We start from the raw sequence: 18,272 nt of genomic DNA, 5'->3' as shown, positions 1-18,272 counted from the left end.
TAAGAAATACGTTTTTGATATGTAATAGTTTTGTTGCCCTTTTAACATTTAAACATATGTATTGCTGATATCAACAATTTAAATATTACAATTATTAAATAGTGTAAATATAATATATTGCTAAGAAAATATGCTATTTTCACTTACTGTATATAGAATTCAATGTATTCACTGAATTCAAATAGCCGCTGCCAAAATCAAATTCTAAACTATCAGTCATTTCAACTGGAAGATGAAGGCTGTGATATTAATTTCCACTAGAGGGAGCCACAGGATAAGGAATCATCCATAATAATAATAATGATAATAAGCAATGAACCAGATGGGCAAGATTGGTGGCGCCTGCAGGTGTACGGCTGTATGCACTGTGCGTACCGTGAGCGTTCAGACTGACCTGAGATTTCCCCACAAACATTTCAGAAGTAAATTATAGGCCCGTGTGTCCCGTAGTTCTGTCGACTGAACCAGCCATGCCATTAATAATGAATGTATCAGACTTTTGCATGCCAAAGTCAATTTCTGCTTATAAACATTAAGTCAAATAGAAAGAGAAAATCGTGCTACAATCACTTTCATAGTATCTGGTTAGACTACAACAATTTGAAGCCTATTTTACAAACAGGAATACAACGAATTTATGACAATGTTTTACATTCAAGCTAGCCATAAAATGTAAAGTGAAAAGTTATTTAAAATCATCTGGAATGCAATGAAGTCATTTTTAAAGCTGTTTTTAAAGCATTTGCTGCATGGATTAAAAAAAGTAGGCTAATAAATAATTCACATATCAGACAAAATTGCGTTGCAGAAAATCCTTTAAAGTTTAAGGAATTCAGAGCAGAGCAACATAAAAATCTGAAAAAAAATAATTATATATATATATATATATATATATATATATATATAATCAGGCCTGTTTTAGGCTTTTCCTTATTTTTATATTTTAGATGGTGATGAAAAATGACTCGCCATCTCCTCATTGGATGTGCCTTTAGAGAGAAATGCATCTTCATGGATTACATAATGAAAGAGTTTTTGTTTTCGATTTGAATTATTTCGTTTTAAAGTAGTAATTTAAAGCTTTCTATAGATATATTTATCATTTTTGTGAATCAATTCGTTTCAGTTTAGCATCGTGAAGCGCTCCTATTCAAGACCAGACAGCAAGCGCATCCTCAGTTTTCCTATTTATTTTATAAAAGCACAACCTTTTTTTGATATTGTGAATGCACACAAATGAAAGTAGACCCTTTACAGTTCCGAATAATGTTACTCTTACCTTTATGAGCAAAAATTACGGCGTATTTTAAGTTGTTTCCACTATCAATACAAAATGCAAGTGACCTCTCTGGCGCCTCCATGTCCTGCAAAGTGGTTTCAGCTTCCACTCGTCACACAAACAATTAGATATGCACCTAGCACACATTTATATAGTTCAAACATTTAAACTAACATTGTGATATGCTTGAACTGTTTATTTCTATAGATTTTATTTTAGGCAAGTCCTGATGATTTGAGAAGGCTAAATTGATCAAACATAGGCTATGATCAGCTCACTGTGCCGCTGGCCGCTTGGTCGTTACTTAAAAAAAAAAAAAACAACAACTCACATTTAACAAACAAAAAGTATTCCAAACGTTTTTATAAATTAACTTTATAAAACGACACCCCCCAAAAAAAAAAAAAAAAATCTGTGCAAGATTACATAATTCTTATTAAATCGTTGTCCATTTCCACTCCGAACCCACTACAATTGTTCATGTCTTAACTTTCAGAAGAGTGTATCAGTGCAGTGTCAAATTTAACGTAACATTGAAATGGCTGAGACAGACATGAGAAAGAGGTTCAATAGACTTTATAATTCATCTTGTCCACCGATACTTCAACAGCTAGACAACATCTTATATAAAAAATAATGCAAGTATTAGGACATTACAGTGTGTATCACGTTTGGTCCCAATGGTCAAGAAAATCCGAGCCGAATTGGGCAGAGAGTGCAAATAAGTCGGGTCATCAAACGTGTCGGTGTTATAATACATCAAAATGTACAGTTAAAAAAATAAAACATATATTAAAAAAAAAAAAATTCTGCACCTGTCTTTACACAAAGAGGCACGAATTCGGGCACGCAATATGACGACTCGTCCATGTGGCCTAAATACAACGATATAAAAAAAAAATAAAAAATTCCAGCAAAACGTTCAAACTTTGTATGACGCAGTATTATGTTTTATTTTTCATTTTGGTTGTAATTTTTATTTGATGTATTAGAAGAAAGTGTAACTAAAAATAAACATTTGAAAAAACGACATTATTTTTGTATGTTATAGCTGAATGAATGCCTTGTTCATTTTTCCTTTAATTATCCGAAGGACTTGGTGGCCAATAAAAAGAAACAGGATAAAATTACTTAAAAAAAAAAAAAATGATTAACAATAAATAAATATATCCAACCGTAATTTCATGTTTCATTGACAAAACAAATAAATAAAGGAGCTGTTTCTGCTGGACGTTCTTCCGCCATCTTTGGCCAGTGCTGACGTAAGGATTATGGGAAAACCAGAACTCATTAATATTCATTAACTCATTACCATATCCATTCTTACTAGTAAAAATGGCATTTCTAGATATCTGTAAATGTATTTTTACTAGTTAAAATGTTATTTAAGATATCAGTAATTATATTTTCACTAGTTGCAAGGGCAATTTCAGATATCAACTGGCTTTGTTGATATCAGTAATTATTTTGTTACTAGTAAAAATGTCTATTCTTGATATCAATAATTTAATTCTTGATATCAATAATTTAATTCTTGATATCAACAATTTAATTCTTGATATCAGAAATTAGCATTGTCACTAGTGACAACTAAATTGTTGATATCAAGAACTAAATTGTTGATATCAAGAATTAAATTGTTGATATCAAGAATAGACAGTTTTACTAGTAAGAATTGTATTTCTGATATGTGAAATTGGAATTTCAACTAGTAAGAAGTTAATTCTTGATATCAACAATTAGCATTTTAACTAGTGAAAATTTAATTGTTCATATCAAGAATTAACATTGTTACTAGTGGAAATGTAATTGCTGATATCAAAAATAGCCATTGTTACTAGTGGAAATCCAATTCCTGATATCAATAATTAATATTTTAACTAGTGAGGCGGCAAGAAGACTACTAGAGTTACATCAGGGGCATCAGGCTGAGGCTGATTATGCCATTGAATTCCGTACTCTGGCATCTGAGAGTAAATGGGACTCAGAGGCTCTAGTTTCAACCTTCTATCGTGGCCTTTCTGAAGATGTAAAAGATGAACTAGCCAGTAGAGACTGGGGTTCAAGTTTGGAGGAACTTATAACTTTGGCCATTCGTATTGAAAACCGTGTTCATGAAAGGAGAAGAGAACGTTGCACTCCTCGAGTTATCCCCATGTTAGCACCTCCAAACGTTCCTGAAATGATCCATCTTAACCAGCAGACAGAGGAAGAACCAATGTAGCTGGGAAGGACTCGCTTGTCACCTAAGGAAAGAGAGAGACGCATGAGAGAAGGCCGTTGTTTCTATTGTGGGGGGTCTGGTCACATGCGTGCCTCCTGTCCCGAATTAGCGTTAAAAGCCAAGGCTCACTAGGGGTTATGGGGACCCTAGTGAGTGGGTCTTCCCTGTTTGACACTCCTCACTCCCGTTTACTTTTGCCACCTACCCTTACTTGGGGGGATACTAAGGAGAGAATGATTACATTGAAGGCTTTTGTGGACTCGGGAGCAGCTGATAAATTTTTGGACACTGAACTGGCAAAGAAGTTGTGTATCCCCAATGAGACTTGTCCTTCATCTTGGAAAGTTGAAGCCCTGGATGGCAGACCTATTGGGTCTGGAATAATCAAGTTTAGAACAGTCCCTCTTCGGTTAACTATTGAAGATAACCACCATGAAACAATTTCCTTTTATCTTATTGAATCTTCTAAAGAACCCCTGATCCTGGGTTACCCCTGGTTGCGGCTTCACAATCCTCAGTTTTCTTGGGCCTCAGGAACTCTTCTTTGTTGGGGATCTGCGTGTAAGGACTCCTGTACCCCTCCTGCTTCCGTTGTGGCTGGGAGTAAAGAAATTCTGACAGTAGCCGAAGAGGTGAGTGCTTGTTGCTTGAATCAACTGGAATTGACATCTATACCTCCTGAATACTATGATTTGAGAGAAGTTTTTAGCAAACAAAGTGCTACTAGGTTACCGCCTCATAGACCGTATGATTGTGCTATTGATCTTCTTTCTGGCACACTCCCTCCTAGAGGTCACTTATATTATCTCTCGACCCCTGAAAGTAAGGCCATGAATGAATATATTCAGGAGGCTTTACGGACTGGCTTCATTTGCCCCTCAACTTCACCAGCTAGTGCTGGCTTCTTTTTTGTCACTAAGAAAGATGGTAGCCTTAGGCCTTGCATAGACTATTGTGGGCTTAATAAAATAACTATCAAGAATCGCTACCCTCTTCTGCTTATGCCAGCTGCTTTTGAATTGCTTCAGAAAGCTAAGATTTTTTCAAAGTTGGATCTGCAACGTGCATACAACTTGGTGCGCATAAAGGAGGGTGACAAATGGAAGACAGCTTTCAGTACCTCGACTGGCCACTGGTAATACAAAGTTATGCCCTTTGGGTTAGCAAATGCCCCAGCAGTGTTTCAGGCCTTTATCAATGATGTCTTGAGGGAGATGTTTAATCATTTTGTGTTTGTCTATTTAGATGACATATTAATCTTCTCAGACTCTCTACAGGAACACATTGATCATGTCCAACAAGTTCTGAAGAGGCTACTTGAGAATGATCTCTTCGTAAAGCTAGAAAAGTGTGAGTTTCATGTTTCCCAAGTCTCATTCTTAGGCTATGTTGTCTCTCAAGAAGGCATCCAGATGGAACCAAGGAAGGTATTTGCCATTACCAATTGGCCCCAGCCCAAAACACTGAAGCAGGTACAGAGATTTCTTGGCTTTGCCAATTTTTATAGGAGGTTTATTTACAACTTCAGTACAATTGCAGTACCCACTTATTTTCTTACTAAGGGTTCACCCACTCGTATTCAATGGACTGATGAAGCTCTGGAGTCCTTTGACCGATTAAAGAAACTGTTCTCTTCTGCCCCAATTTTGTTACACCCAGACCCTGAATTACCTTTTATTGTTGAAGTGGACGCATCTGAAGTGGGAGTAGGAGCAGTTCTCTCTCAGAGATCAATCATTGATAAAGTTCATCCGTGCTCCTTCTTTTCCAGAAGCCTGTCTTCAGCTGAAAGAAATTATGATGTGGGTAACCGAGAATTTTTAGCAGTAAAACTTGCACTAGAAGAGTGGCACCACTGGTTGGAGGGGTCCAAGCATCCGTTCATTGTGTGGACAGACCACAAGAACTTATCCTATTTACAGCAGGCAAAGCGCCTTAACCATCGGCAGGCTAGGTGGGCCCTCTTTTTTACCCGTTTTAATTTTGTGATTTCTTACAGACCTGGATCAAAGAATGTTAAGGCTGATGCCCTGTCACGCCAGTATGATCGTGCCCAGAGTAATCGTTCTCCAGAATTCATCATTTCCAAAGACCGAATTCTGGCACCTATTCGTCGGTCCATTGAAGATTCTGTGCGTGAAGCACTACATGATGCAAATATTCCAGATGAAGTTCCAACAGGATGCTTGTTTGTTCCCAAGGAAACTAGATCTGAAGTTCTTCAATGGGGACACACTTCTCATCTTGCTGGACATTCAGGGATGGAGAGGACTTTGGATTTTATTCAACGCCGGTTTTGGTGGCCAGAGGTGTCAAGAGATGTTCGATCTTTTGTGAAGCTAAAGCTGCACACTTCATTGCTTTGCCTAAACTTCCTTCTGCTAAAGAAACCGCTGAGATTATTCTTCAAAATGTAGTAAGGATCCATGGAATACCAATGGATATTGTTACTGATCGGGGTCCTCAGTTTATGTCTTGTTACTGGAGGGCTTTCTGGTCTCTATTTGGCTCTTCTGTCAGTCTCTCTTCAGGTTTCCACCCCCAGTCAAATGGTCAAACAGAACGGGCAAATCAGGAATTGGAGAAATATCTTCGCTGTTTCACATCTCATCAGCCATCCTCCTGGAGCCAGTTCTTGGTTTGGGCAGAGCTTGCACATAACACCTTACGTAGCTCCTCTACTGGGTTATCTCCATTCAAGTGTCAATTTGGGTTTGAGCCACCCCTGTTATTCAGTCAAGAAGTAGAGGTAGGAGTCCCTAATGGTAAAAAGTTAATTGAACGTTGCAAAAGGACATGGAAAAGAGCTCACTTGGCCTTGAAACATGCTTCAACTCGATACAAGAAGCAAGCTGATAAGATAAGGAGGGTGACTCCATACTTCAGATTAGGACAAAGGGTCTGGCTTTCTGCTGATGACTTGCCTTTAACCTCCTGGGGTCGACAAACGCATATATGCGTTTTGAGGCAGATTTTCCTGATAAGGCCGAAATGAGCTTGAATTACTCTGCCATTTTTGATCGTACAGATAAGAGCAATACACCATTCAAATCTGTAAGGGGTCTACTTTTATTTGTATACACTCATAATAAAAACTAAACTTTGTGCTTTTGAAGAATAAAGAAAACAAACAGGGTGCGCTCTCTGTCTTCTCCGTCTCTGCGAACTGCTTTTTGAAACACGTCACTAAAATGAACTGTAACTCAGCAAATACTTCACACAGAGACATGAGAAATATATCTATAGAAAGCTTGACATGTCTACTGTTAAATGAAGCAAGTCTTACCGAAAACAAGGACATGTTCAGTTTTTCTGTCTGGTCTCATTATCTCTAATTAGGTCACGCCCACGCGCCGCTCGCGCTATTGTTATTACAAATCTCCACGCGAGCCATGCGGCATGTAAACACCCACACCACCGTAAACAAATCAGCAACGCGTTCATCTCGGATACTTTTCAGTTTTGGAAGAACACGCTGAAAGGAATAAGCCTTGTATTTACCTCAGAAACGCGCTGAGAGGAAAAAGCCTTGTATTTACCGCCAGAAGACGCGCAGAGAGGAAAAAGCTTTGTTTACTTCACAACAGAACGCAAGCCACGGAGGAGGAGGAGATACTTTATACCGAGTAAGTAATGTTTCTTATTGGCATTCGATAATGTGTTGTTGTGACAAAGTTGAACGCATTTACTGGTGAACTTTTCCCAAACTATAACTCCAGAATAAAATGTGTAAAATCGAGTGCAACATTTTGAAATATGATAGGCAACCTTTCATTGCATTTAAATGTTGCACGACGTGAGGATAGTTATATGTTCTATGCTTTATTTATTTTGAATAGTAAAAATATGTAGGCCTTTATATTATAATAAATATAATGTACTGTTTTTGCTGTACTTTGGATCAAATAAATGCAGCCTTGGTGAGCTGAAGACACTTCTTACTGTTACTGTTCTACACAAATCTTACTGTTTAAATAATTTGACTGGTAGTGTATGTATGGTCACCATGTTTGCTTTGTCCGTTCACTCTGTTGCTCACGTCTGTTTTGTGTTTTCTCATGCAGTTTCTGCTGTCTCCTGTTTTCCTGGGTTCCAGTTTCCTGCCACTGTTTTGGATATTGCACCCACCATGTCTGGACTCTTCTGTTGTTTATTTGTTTGTTTGTTCCTAATAAACTGTTTAACTGCACTCACAAGTGAATCTCAAGTTATTTTATGTGATAGTTATATGTATACACATTTCTTTTTTCCTCACATTCTTTCTTGTAACTCTTCTCTCTCAGTCACACACCTGACTCAATGGCTCATTATGCAGCTCATTATGCGGGCCTTTGTCTTCTCAGGTGTGAGTCACACCCTCTCGCATAGACCCTTTCCACTCAAAAAGTGACTTAGAAAATTTAAATCAATATATTGTTTTCTGTGAATGAGTGAGTTAGATTATTTTCAGATCATTTTGAAGCAAAAATTCTAGGCTACAAGATCCAGTTCTCAAAAGTCTTGTGAACAAATGTTCTGTATGTGTTGTATGGCCTTATTTCAGTGACTTCAAAATTTTAGTTTTTCACTAACCACGCATAAACATTTCTTTCTCAAAAACAAAATCATGTACATAAATGCTGCTAACATATTATTGTAGCCCAGTTTGTGCTGTTTACAATGATATAAGACTTTAGACATTTATATGTTTATAAGCAACTGAAAAAAGCACAAATGTAAGGGCATGTCAAAACTTCTCCAGGCCCCCAAAACACCCTTAGACCCCAGAGGGTTAAGAAATGAATCCAAAAAAATTGCCCCAAGATTCGTTGGTCCATTCAAAATCACCAGAAGGGTCAACCCTGTTACATATCAGCTTGCCTTACCTAGATCTATGAGAGTAAGACCTACCTTTCATGTATCTCAATTGAAACCTGTAATAACCTCTCTGTCCAGCTCCTGCTCCTCCCCCTCCTCGCATTATAGAAGGTGGCCCCACGTATACAGTAAGGAGGCTGTTGGAATCAAGACGGTGTGGCCGTGGCTTTCATTATTTGGTTGATTGGGAGGGATATGGGCCTGAGGAGCGTACCTGGGTGCCAGCACGATACATCTTGGACCCAGACTTGTCACTGTGGATCTGTACCTTCCTCAGCCCAGCTTATGATGCTTGATTGTTGTGTTTCCAAGAAGGACTTTAAGTAAAGACTGTTTGCTTTCCTCAAATCCTGCCGCTTGTAATTCTCTGCAATTTGGGTCCACACTGCTTCATAGTACAGTGGTCAGTACTTTGATTTTTCAACACACTCTGGTTTCAAGTCCTGGTTGTGACAGTCTCGTGACCAATTATCATGCTGTGGGACGGGAGTATGCTTTTGAATGAGATGTGAGCACGTTAACAGAGCGGGATCATTTTCAGTTTTGCTCTCTTTTTCTCATAAAGACTTTGTATGGCTTCAGAAGACTTGGAATGCAACACTACTTGTTTGTAATGCTTTTATATTGCTTGTTTATGGTCAGTTTTTGCAATAAATACCTGTGACTGCACTTATATTTGCCTGTTACGTGTTTTATGTTGTTCAGAAGTGGGTAGGTTTAAGGTAGGGGTGGGGTTAGGTGCTCCAATAAAATTATAAATTTATATAAAATTATTTCTATTTTTTACAAATGCATGCAAACCATTAAACTAAGACAAACAACTGAAAACAACGGAGGAGAACGTGTTGTCATTTTCCATAAGCGTCTTGACCTGACGCATAAAGCAAGCAATTGAAAGCAATGGAGTTCCTATTTTGTCATATACTGACGCCTAGGGGCACCTTTGGCGTCTTCATAGTGACGCGAAAGGCGTTTGACCATGCAGTTTTTGATGCCTTAGGAGTGAGAATGAGTTGGTGTGCGTTACAGAGCAGCAGCACATTAGATTAGAACAGCGATTAACTGACCTGTACTATAAGCTGTTTAAAACGTGCATTCTTCCGTTCAATTTCGAGCATCCAGTAATATAATCACACGTCTTCTGGAGCGCTTTCGGAGTATGCATCTATTTGTAATTTGAACTGTTTGGAAAAGGAGTGTAAATGTGGAAGTCCTTCAGAGATTTCTTATCCTGTTATGCCCTCTACAGGACCAGCGACTAGTCGACATCAAGCTTCAAGCATCATGGCAGAGCAGTAAAGTCGACTAGTCCATTAGTAACCCCTAACTGAAAGGTATTGTGTATGTATCTATTGAACATGTTTTGTGTGCATCGCCCTTACAAAAAATTACTGCAGTACATTGAAGTACAACTGCAGTAAAACTGCATAAAGTAGTATAACTGCAGTACAATGAAGTACAACTGGAGATTTGCAGTATAATGAAGTATATAACTGCAGTTCATTAAAGTTCAAGAGCAGTAAAACTGCAGTACAATGAAGTGCAACATTTGCTGTATAATGAAGTACAGATACATGTGAAATGCATGTGAAGATTTCAGATGCAAAAACGTCTAAGTCTGTCTGATTAAATTTATTAAATTTATTTTTATGAGCATTTCTTTTTTAAACGCTCCTATGATTAGGTTCAATAATTTCACTTTAATGGCAATGAGGTTCTTTTCATTGCCATTAAAGCCTTCATGTATAGGTCATGTACTGCAGTTATACTGTATTAATTTGTGCAACACGTAGCAAGTGCTGTGGTTACAGACTTGGCATTTATTATATACAGACTTGACTTATTTATTTATTTTATTTTTTGTAATGTAGACTTCCTATTAAATATTCGTACAAAAATATTTTTGTACAAAAAAAATAAATAAATAAAAATTGCCTTTGCAATATTTCACCCGCATAGATTAATAGTCCGCACGTGTGATCTTCCTTCGCGCCAAAGGTCGTTGTCCTGACATCGAGTTTCGCAAGCAGCGGTTTACTTGATTTATTTGATGATTTTTAACACTGATCAGTTAACACTGATTTCAACTGAACAATGATACTTTTACTGTTTAGAGCTGTAAAGTAATTAAAATATATCTGACAATATTTAGTACTGGATATACACAAAAATAGAATAAATCAGGATTTATTTTTCACAGCACTGTACACCAGCATTTATGTTTAGTGTGACATTAATGTGTGGAAATGGAAAAAAAGTCTTTAGTGTGTGATTGCTATTTTCAGGAAAATGCACTGGTAACAACTAAAATAAAGAAGACCAAAAATATAATTGAACAGAAGATGATGGCTGTGGTGAAACAAGCACTCAAATAATGGTGTGCAGTAATCTACTGTATTTATTTATTTATTTATTTATTTTTCTTTTATTAACTATTATCTTTATAGTTTATAATACATAATAACTGCTATTGTATTTCAAGAACTAAGACCTGTGCTGGAGAAATCAAGTGTATAAGTCCTCTGTCGTCTCAGCCATGGAAGAGATCTTCAGCATGAAGAGATCGAGGAGTTAAATGAAGTCAAAGAGTTAAAAGAAGATCTACAACATTAGTGCCATTTCAGCATGAAAACAGAGAGAGAGCTGAGGCAGTGGAAAGGTAATGAAATCTAGTTATATCAGCAGTTATTCTCAGTGTTTAACATCAGCTCTGAACAGTTTGCTTGAGGACTCTTTGATTCTCTCTGATTGACTGGAAGGTGTGCATTAAAACAGTGAATGCAGATAATTACAATCAGTTCAATCACCATTCTAAATTAATGTAGCACACACATACAGTCAGAAAGCTAGATCTAACGACCTGTAACCAAACAAACTAATCTAAATTAACTTAGTTTTACGCTTCCAGTCAAATTGTGTACTCCACAAACATTAAAGGACTAGTTCACCCAAAAATGAAAATTCTGTCATTAATTACTCATCCTCATGTCGTTCCAAACCCGTAATACCTTTGTTCATCTTTAAAACACAAATTAAGATATTTTTGATGAAATCCGAGAGCTTTCTGACCTTCTCTATAGGCAGCAACACAACTCACACATTTAAGTCCCAGAACAATAGCAAAGACATTGTGAAAGTAATCCATGTGACTGCAGTGGTTTAACCTCAGTTTTGTCTTCTGTCGCATGAACACAACACTCATGCGTTGTGATGCTCTTGTGAATGCACATTACAGATCAATATTTTTTGTAAATAAGTGGTAAATTTGTTTTTTTGTTTGGATGCAAACACTCGCGTCGCTTCATAAAATTTTGTTAAAAACAATGTCACATGAATTACTTTAATGATGTCTTTCCTACCATTCTGGAACTTGATTGTGTAAGTTGCATTGCTGTCTATACAGGGACAAGAAGCTCTCTGTTTCTTTAAAAATATCTTTGTTTGTGTTGCAGAGAGGAATGAAGGTCTTACGGGTGTGAAACCACACAAGGGTGACTATTTAATGACAGGATTTTCATTTTTGGGTTAGTTATCTCTTTAAGGGTAGCTTTAACTTAACTTTTTTAACCTAGCTTTAACAGGTGTATTACACAATTTGGTAACACTTTAGAATACTGTTCCATCATTAATGAATAACTACACAAGAACACGTGAGTAATGCAATATTAGCACTCTAGTAACTACTAGTAACTAACAAGCAACTCTGATTAATGAATTAGTAAGTAATAGTGCTTAGTCGAATGCGGTAGTTCACTATTAGCTAATCAGTAACTATTATTTTCATACCTCCCCAAGAACTACTAAGAACTACTGTATACAGGTTGATAATTAATATGAATAATAGATAATGTATAATTAATTCTAAAGTAAAGGTCATGGTAACCCACTAGTAATGACTCAAGTATTACCAAATTCTTCAGAAGGAATTACTAATTATTTGGATCAGTATTCGAAAGTGAAGATCGTGATTATCTAGTAATTACTGAAGTCATTGTAAGCTTTTGAGGTTTTTGTAAGGTCCTGGTTAGTAATTCATTTTGCTAGATTTGGTAACACTTAAATCATTACTAGTGGGTTACCGTGATCTTCACTTCACTGATCCAAATAATTAGTAGTTTCTTCAGAAGGATGTAGTAACACTTAAGTCATTACTATCCAAAACCTTAAATATATCTCAAAAGCTCACAATGACGTCAGTCAATATTAGGAAGTTATGATGATTTTTACTTTAGAATACTGATCCAAATAATTAGTAGCTCATTTAGAAGGATTTGGTAATAATTGAGTCATTACTAGTGGATTACCGTGATCTTCATTTTAGAATTAATTATTCATTATGCATAATTCACATTAATTATGAACCTGTATACAGTAGTTCTTAGGAGTTCTCAGGATATATGAAAAAAATAGTAGTTATTGGTTAGCTAATAGTGAACTACCAGTTTCAACTTAGCGCTATTACTTAATACATTGTTAATCAGAGTTTCTTGTTAGTTAATAGTAGTTACTACAATGTTAATAATGCATTAGCCATTTGTTCCTGTGTAGTTATTCATTAACGACGGAACAGTATTCTAAAGTGTTACCCACAATTTTAATCGACTTCAATCGATGTAACCCGTTTCATGTCGAGTGGTTCTGTGCCTCCACCTCATGCATTAAAATCATGTAATGCACACCTAGCCATGGATTAGCACTTATGTGTGAAGAGGGTTATAGGCTACACACAGTATTAAATGAAGGGGCACAATAACTGTGGAACACACACACACACACACACACACACACACACACATTATATATATATATATATATATATATATATATATATATTAGTGGTGGGCATAGATTATTTTTTTTTAATCTAGATTAATCTCACTGTAATCTTGGAATTAATCTAGATTAATCTAGATTAAAATGTCTCATTTGAATTCTGCCAAGTAGATAAGTAAACAACTAGCAGTCATCAAGAATTTAATATTGATAATAACATTGAAGACATTGTATGATTATTCCTTAAAGATAAGGTTTTAATAGTTTTAGTAGTAGTAGCCTATTACGTTCTGCCCAATGTCTTCAAGTGAAACCGAACTTTTATTTTGATGGGTTGCCGTGAGGATAGTTTTCTCAAATGAAACGCTCGAATGCTCATGAAGTGACTCTCAGAGCAGTTCTGGAGATGTTGTTCATGTATTTATGTCCTCATTTAGTGAGACGACAGACGATCACTTGTGTGTGTGCTTACGTTTGTTTGTGTGTGTGTGTGTGTGTGTGTGTGTGTGTGTGTGTGTGTGTGTGCGAACCGGGCGGAACTCCGCTGTCTTGTGATACAGAGAGCGCGACCATGTAACGTAGAGACAGAAATGACTTGCCGATTTTCATTGGGAAGCTTCTTAAAATAAATTTTCCTGAAGCAAACCCGCGGCTTCATAGCTGCATCCATGTTAGCACGCATACACACAGGTTCAAGACTCGTTCTCGCCCCTACAGTGCAATTCGGCTAGGTATACATCCGCGCTAAAATATCAAGGTGAAAGTCATCATAGCTTGCGTAGTATAGACCCAGCTCCCAACCCAACTTTGAGAATAGATTAACGGCGATATTTTTTATCGCCCGATAAAGTCTCGCGTTAACGCAGCACGTTAACGCCGATAACGCCCACCACTAATATATATATATACACTGTATATATCATTTTGGTTTTCATTCAAAATTCTAACCTTAAATTAAAATAAATGAATAAATAATAATAATAATTGAAAAAATATATAATTTACAAATATAGTATATTTACATATAATTGTAAATTATATATACATATTTTCTATTATTATTATTATTTATTTATTTTTATTTAAGGTTAGAATTTTCAATGAAAAACCAAAATGATAAAGAGAGCAAATAATTGTGGAGGACTCTGTACAGTATTTAAACACGATTGTGTCTATGCTTTTCCCCAGAAATGCATGTTATTGTGCAAGCGGTAGCTGCATGGACTATCAGTGGAGGAACAGAAAGCTCTGAGATTGCATTATAAAGATCTTCATTTGTGTTCTGAAGATGAACGAAAGACTTGCTGGTTTGGAACGATATGAAGGTGAGTTATTGATGACAGAATTTTCATTTTTGGTTGAACCAACCTTTCAACTTCTGTTACCTGGAGTGTTCAAGACATTATTAATGCTGACCAATATGCCGTAAGAAATGAACTGGGAGTAGAATGAATACTTTACACAAACACTTGGTGACATCACAATTCAAGATTTATTTTAAGCATACTAAATATGGCTGTAGTGAAAAGTGTAACTGAAACTTGAGAAGTTCTGAGTTTTTGTTTGTTTGTTTTTCCAGACTACATCCAAACTAGTGTTTCCACGTCTGAGATGAAGGCAGTCATAAGAACCGAGCAGAACGATGAGGATAAGCTCTCCAGAAAAATTAAACCTGTCTGAATAATGAGGGAAGAAATGTGCATGATTGCGTGATTTGTAAATAAACACTAAATGCATTTAGTGTAACTCTCAGCCTGTTATTTTAAGTTTAAAGAAAAGTAAAATCATTTATTGTTGCATTGCTGTTTGAGACATTCACCGTTGTTTTGTACCTTAATTTATTATAATGCAGATGTGTAAAATAAAACTTGTTATTCTGAATATTCTTGTTGCATTTCAGTGTTACTGTACAGCATTTTAGTACTACTTCAGCTTTATTGCAGTAATAGTATTGCAGTTGTATTTCAATTGTACATCAGATGTATTGCAGTAAAACGGCAATAATGCAGTTTTTTCGTGTCCAAAAAAATGCATTTTTCTACTTGTAGCAAACTGCAATATTTGTTTTTTGTAAGGGCGACTGAAAGTCCAGGCACTGAACTGTTCAACTTTTCAGGTCTAGGCTACTAACTTATGGATCTGCATGGAATACTGTGGGGGAGGATCATTGCAGGATATCTACCAAGGTTTACAGTAATAATATTAGTGTTCTGTGTAAGTATTTGTGACTATAGAAAATTAATTTTAAGGAATTCGCTGAATGTGTACTCACCCTCAGGCCATCCAAAATGTAGATGCGTTTGTATTGAAACAGATTTGAGAGAAAAAAAAAAAAAAATATATATATATATATATATATATATATATATATATTGATCTTACAAATCGTCTTTGTCAAATTAATTTTATAAAACATGGATTATAAAACGAAACAAAGGACAGACATCCTTAGATTGGCGTTAAACCAAATTGTTTCCTGCTCTAACTACTAGCCGGGAGAGAATGTGTCATGTGACTCGGTAGTGGTTTCACTTAGGTCCTGTAAGCAAATATAAAACGCCTCCCTGGAGCTCTGTCTAATATGCATTTGTTTTATCGTTTTGACTGAACTGCAAACTATCTGAATCATGTCTGGAAGAGGCAAAGGCGGGAAAGGACTCGGGAAAGGAGGCGCTAAGCGTCACCGGAAAGTGCTGCGCGATAACATCCAGGGAATCACCAAACCCGCCATTCGTCGTCTGGCGCGCCGCGGCGGCGTCAAGCGCATCTCCGGTCTGATCTACGAGGAGACCCGCGGGGTGTTGAAGGTGTTCCTGGAGAACGTTATCCGCGACGCCGTCACCTACACCGAGCACGCCAAGAGAAAGACCGTCACCGCCATGGACGTCGTGTACGCGCTCAAACGACAGGGACGCACCTTGTACGGCTTCGGAGGATAAACGCCTTCAATCAGAACAAACCCAACGGCTCTTTTAAGAGCCACCCACACCGACACAGAAAGAGCTCATGTTGCTGGTTTATGCTGGAGGTGAAAAGTAACAAAATGCTTAAATATAGATTTATAAATCTGTTTTGTGTTGTGTATAATGAACTGAGAATATAGATGTTCTCATGCGTTTAAGCTGAACTGTTTTTCAGAATTGGAGCTTTTGTAATGTTATTTCTCCAGGAATGCTAATAAAACCATGTATTTTTGTCTTACATTGCGTTTTAATTTGCTGGTTTAGCGTTTTCTAAGTAACTTCCAAAATAAAGAGAACACAATCAGACAGCAGTGGTGCTGATGTTACAGAAGATAACGTTTAAATAAACGTTATTGCGCTTTTTTTCTCCAAATTCTCTCAATGGGTCTATAAGGGTTTTATAGTTGCACTGTATGATATTGAGGCCCATTTGTTTTCTTGTATAAAATAAAAACAAAAAGAGCGGGAATTAAAACAAAGGAAGCTTAGTCATGTGGGCTAATGTCGCTCAAACATGTAGCTATCATTTCACCGCCTGTGATTGGCCCTCGTTCCGCTCGTGGTTCTTCCAGTTGTCCAATCACAGTCGAGTTTATGGGTGTGGTCTGTGGAAACACGCAATCAGAAGCCTCCACATCTCTGTGTAAATTAGCATAGGTGAGTGAATAAACGGCTCTGTGCGGCTCTTTCTAATCATTGTCTCGTCAGCAGCATCATGCCTGAACCAGCGAAGTCCGCGCCTAAGAAGGGCTCCAAGAAGGCCGTCACAAAGACCGCGGGGAAGGGAGGAAAGAAGCGCAGAAAGACCAGGAAGGAGAGCTACGCTATCTACATCTACAAGGTGATGAAGCAGGTTCATCCCGACACCGGGATCTCTTCCAAGGCGATGGGGATCATGAACTCTTTCGTCAACGACATCTTCGAGCGCATCGCCGGTGAAGCGTCTCGTCTCGCTCACTACAACAAGCGCTCCACCATCACTTCCAGAGAGATCCAGACCGCCGTGCGTCTGCTGCTGCCCGGGGAGCTGGCCAAACACGCCGTGTCTGAGGGCACCAAGGCCGTCACCAAGTACACCAGCTCCAAGTAGAGCAGCCTGAGGCTGTTAAACACCCCCAAAGGCTCTTTTAAGAGCCACCCATCTATTCGTTAAAAGAGTTTTTAGTTTATTTTCAGTCTTAAATTTGTGTGTTGTAGTTAATAAATTCTCCGTTGGGTTTATGCTTTCTGGGATTAGACGTTCGTTTTAGTTTAGAGAAGCTTCAGAATCAGAAACGGTTTATGTTGGTAACAAGTTTCTACAACACGAGCCGAATGAGCCATCATTTCGAAGTTGGTAGAAAAAAAAATTGACTTATATAAATGTGTTCTTTTGTATTAATTACATTTTGTCCGGATCTTTGTTCTACAAATATGAAGTTCTGTTAATGCACATTTCACTAAAAATGTACATTTACACTTAATACTTGGGATATATATATCGGGCCGCCTTGGTTTCTCTTAGGTCCTTTAAGCAAGTGTCAAATGTCTCCCTCTCTTCTTGCATATTATTCTTGTTGTTGTAATCTTTTGCTGAGAGACAAAAATTATTAGAAGTGTGGAAGAGAGAGAGGCTTTTGAGAGCCACTTCTATACACGAAGAGCTGTTGTCCAATATTATGGAAGTTTGATAACTTTTTTTGATAAACTCAAATGCAGAGTCAGGGGCAAAAAGTACTTTTACTTTTTGTACTAAGTGACTTTTATGCCATGTCTTTATACCCCTATTGTAGGTGTAATATATATATATATAATTTTTAGATAAGATCATCACAACTCAAATATCTTTCTAGAAATGTTATAGCCTTTCCTAATGACCACACTTCAATGATCCCCAAATGATACGAGTGTGTGTGTGCGTGTATGTGTATTTATTTTCACAAGTAAACAACTGTAGGCCTATGCATATATTATTAGCATATTAAACAAAGAGTCTCTAAAAAGTCCATACACATAATCACAAAATTTGCTGAAAATGTGCTGCTTACCCTCAGACCAACCAAGATCAGGATGAGTGTGTTTCTTCATCAGGTTTGTAGAAATGTATCCTTGCATCTCTGTCCCAGCAATGGATGCTCTGCAGTGAATGGGTGCCGTCAGAATGAGTCAAGACTTTAAGTTTGAGCTTCAAGTGCAC

The 18,272-nt window shown here is 37.2% G+C and overlaps 2 protein-coding genes across 2 annotated transcripts; both read left to right on the top strand.

The window, feature by feature from the left end:
• The first annotated feature begins 15,718 nt into the window (after positions 1-15,718).
• On the top strand, positions 15,719-16,116 carry LOC131543504 (histone H4). Its single transcript, XM_058780890.1, has one exon. It carries the CDS (start codon positions 15,761-15,763, stop codon positions 16,070-16,072), a length of 312 nt encoding a protein of 103 aa, XP_058636873.1. The 5' UTR covers positions 15,719-15,760; the 3' UTR covers positions 16,073-16,116.
• Positions 16,117-16,778: 662 nt separating this feature from the next.
• LOC131543494 (histone H2B 1/2-like) lies at positions 16,779-17,234 on the top strand. Its single transcript, XM_058780878.1, has one exon. The coding sequence runs from the start codon at positions 16,812-16,814 to the stop codon at positions 17,184-17,186; it is 375 nt and encodes a 124-aa protein (XP_058636861.1). The 5' UTR covers positions 16,779-16,811; the 3' UTR covers positions 17,187-17,234.
• Positions 17,235-18,272: the final 1,038 nt, after the last annotated feature.

This window comes from Onychostoma macrolepis, chromosome 07, assembly GCF_012432095.1.
Source record: "Onychostoma macrolepis isolate SWU-2019 chromosome 07, ASM1243209v1, whole genome shotgun sequence".
Classification (NCBI taxonomy): Eukaryota; Metazoa; Chordata; class Actinopteri; order Cypriniformes; family Cyprinidae; genus Onychostoma; species Onychostoma macrolepis.
Note: the sequence above shows the minus strand (reverse complement) of the source record. Positions and strands in the feature narration are given on the sequence as shown.